General features: G+C 42.0%; 1 protein-coding gene across 1 annotated transcript; it reads right to left on the bottom strand.

Moving 5' to 3' along the window:
• Positions 1-578: 578 nt before the first annotated feature.
• Positions 579-902, bottom strand: LOC149820144 (VQ motif-containing protein 10-like). Its single transcript, XM_089981749.1, has one exon. It carries the CDS (start codon positions 900-902, stop codon positions 579-581), a length of 324 nt encoding a protein of 107 aa, XP_089837875.1.
• Positions 903-3,397: the final 2,495 nt, after the last annotated feature.

Here is a 3,397-nt window from a genome sequence, read left to right as displayed (position 1 = left end):
AAAATAAATTAAATCACTGCTAAAAAAACTGATAGTGGGAGGAAGTTTAGGCATTTATAAAAGTGGCAGCTGTCAGGATCCAAATATCTACCGCCAAGGTAGTTTTTACCAACTAAACTCCCATCTTAGCTAACGGTTCCAAAACGGAGAGGATTCAAATGGTGTTATAGATGGTTCGTGTTACCAACCTCACCTTTCTCCACTTGGATCCGATATGTGTGCGTTCATTTGTCCAATTAGATGATCGACATAGGTCTTATGCAGGTTCACCTGGTTTATGTTTGGACTAATGAAATACAAATTATCTATTCCACATTCCTCTTATGAAGCAAGGTTAGAACGCTATATGATCATATCTGCAACACTTATCCAGCAGCCAGGATCCAAATCTATCTAAAACCTCTCTCTCTCTCTCTCTCTCTCTCTCTCTCTCTCTCTCTCTCTCTGATTGAGCTAATTAGATTCCCGGGTTGAAATTTTAAAGAGTATATGAATACTACAAGATGAGCAAAAGCTCAAATATACACAAAGAATAATGAATTAGTATCAAAACCCAATAAAAAAATTAACACGAACGTTCACGAGTTCACGTTGCCCCACTGCCCTTGCTGTTCATCCAACGGTGGCAACTCCATGAGCCATCTGAAATCATCTGTTGTCCAATTCTCCGGCTTCAAACTGCCATTATCTCCGCCCTCCCTCATCAAATCTTCCTGGACCGCAGGCTCCTCACTGAACGCTATTTTCTGTCTGGTCACCTGTTTTTCCGTCGGAATCCCAGAAACCACCGCATCTTTTCCGGTAAGTTTCTGAACGACTGCCCTGAAGTTCTGTGGATCCGTTTGCACGAACTCGGTGAGAATGACTCTTACCAAAGTGGGTTCCCTTCCTCTTATTGGCATGGCGTGTAGAGAGAGAGAGAGAGAGAGAGTTGGAAACTTGCTCGGTTTGCAGAGCTCTAGAGCATAAGGTTAGTGTGAAGAGTTGCTTAATTCTCAGAATTACTCAAGAGCTCTTTGCGTTCTTGAGATGTTATGTTGGCCATGGATCATCCTATTTATAGGATAAGGCTTCTCTCTCTCTTTCTTAGCCGGCATGGAAAGGATCACGAAACTTGAAAATATTACAACTCCGCTACTACCTTCCAGAAAGCCACGCTGACCAAGGAAATGACGAAAGCAAAAGCACAGACGAAACAAACGATTGGGCCTACGGAAGTTTTCTGCCAAAAATCTCCTTCATCATTTTTCTTAAATCCAAACGCACATCCATTTTTCAACTCTCATATGAAATCACAAAGTAGAATTTTTTTTTATTATTATCTACAAAATCATGGCACCACTATTTCCAAAGGCGTCAATATGTTGTTTACTTGCTGTGAACACAAGATACAAATGAAACCAGGAGCTCAGCACATCTGGCTAAGTTGGCTGGGCTCAGTTTAATTACATAAAAGCAATTGATAAGGGTAGATTTTCTTGTGATCTCGGCTTCAAGGTTACATCACCCCAAGTGGTTTCTTTAATATTAAGAGCTTGCAGAAAGTATTAGTAATACCATAACTTGCATCTATTGAAAGTATTAGAAATAGCAACTAGGGATGCACGAGCCCAGTCTGGGCTGTTCGAACTCGTCTCGTTTCAAAATGCATGTGTTCAAGCTTGGCTTGAGCTCGAAGTTGAGCTTGAACAACATTGTTTAAACTTGTCTCGGTTTTGCAGTAGAACCGAGTCGAGCTTTACCTGAGTTTAAAAAAAATGTATTTTTCACTTTTGAAGAGGTGGGATTCAAACCCCCAACCACTTCAAAATTTGTACAAATGCATCACCGTTGGACCAGGCTGGCAATTTTTTACTACTATGACGAAAAATTATGCATATTCTAAAATCAAAGACTAGGTTATTGTAAAACTTGAAAAGTTACCTGTTAGGTAAACACTAACTATTGTTTTTGCTTTTGCAAACATATGTTATATGTACTGTTTTTATGAGCTTTATCGAGTTTAGTGGCTTGATCAAGCATGACACATTTATGTAGATTGAGTCTGAACTTGTATACAAGCTTGGCTCATTTACTTTCATGGACAAGCTTGAGCTGAGCTTAAACAGATCGAACCTGAGCTAGCTCGGCTCGTTGTGCATCCCTTGGCAACTTCATATTTACGATGAGAAACATATTTAGGCAACTAGCTCGGCTCGTTGTGCATCCCTTGGCAACTTCATATTTACGATGAGAAACATATTTAGGCAACTAGCTCGGCTCGTTGTGCATCCCTTGGCAACTTCATATTTACGATGAGAAACATATTTAGGCAAGAATGGTCCTAAGATGGATGACCTTTTGGAAAGCCTTTCCCCAAACCTAAAAAGACAATTAGTTTTAAGACATTGCCACCAACATCAGCAAGTGGCGCAGGAACTTGAACTGACCTGTGATGACAACAAAAGGCTGGAGAGGCTTGGACTTGGAATCAACCAAGAGAGGGGGGGGGGGGGCAGCTCTCATTTTCAGGTTTCATTGTCCAAAAGGTAGAGGAGAGTTTCGTAATTTCCTTGAAAGAGAGTGAAAGGGGATGGCGATTTTGAAATTTCATCCAAAAGTGTGGCTGCTAAGACAACCTCCTCAATCCGCAAGTCTTACGTGTGTGCTGACCTTCGTTTCGTAATTTCCTTGAAAGAGAGTCAAAGGGGATGGCGATTTTGAAATTTCATCCAAAAGTGTGGCTGCTAAGACAACCTCCTCAATCCGCAAGTCTTACGTGTATGCTGACCTTCGTTTCGGTCAAATCTTTTTAGTTTCTATTGGGCAGCCGCTGCTTTGACCAAATGGGGGCTGCCCCAATCCGACCGGGTCAGCCCATGATGACAGGGCCCAGTCAAAGAAATCCGGTCTACCACGTGCAGCGGCCGACTCCCAAGAATTTGGATTATTTTTTTCTGATCACCAAAATTGCTGGAGCAACCGCCGACTCAAGTCACTCCAGGCTAGGCTGTCAAAGGGTCCGGTATGTCTCACGTACGTATCCGACCCTGCCCAACCCTGCATATCTGGGTATGGGCATAAAAAGGCTGACCCAAATCCAACCCAATTCAAGTAACTTGTGGGTTGGGTTTGGGCCAGGGGCGGTTCGAGAGAAGATGAGGCCCTAAACGACTCTCATCTTGTAAAATATCAGTCATAATAAAAACAGGATCCTTGGTGAGCTCATTTGAAAAACTAAGAGCAAAAAGCACAACAACAACAACTACTACGCCTTCATCCCAAAACAATTGGGGTCGGCGATATGAACCAAAAAAGAAAATCATTCTGGGTCTTCCACATGAATCCTTCTCCTTCAATCATTTCTATCCAATGCCATGTCAACGGTGAGGTTCAAAGCATTCATATCATTTCCTAT

Source organism: Nuphar pumila, chromosome 12 (genome assembly GCF_984573655.1).
Source record: "Nuphar pumila chromosome 12, dmNupPumi1.hap1.1, whole genome shotgun sequence".
NCBI classification, from domain to species: domain Eukaryota; kingdom Viridiplantae; phylum Streptophyta; class Magnoliopsida; order Nymphaeales; family Nymphaeaceae; genus Nuphar; species Nuphar pumila.
This window is presented reverse-complemented; position numbering and strand designations above follow the sequence as displayed.

Bases quoted from the DNA above. Each gene is read 5' to 3' on its own strand.
- LOC149820144 (XM_089981749.1), bottom strand. From the start codon at position 902: ATGCCAATAAGAGGAAGGGAACCCACTTTGGTAAGAGTCATTCTCACC.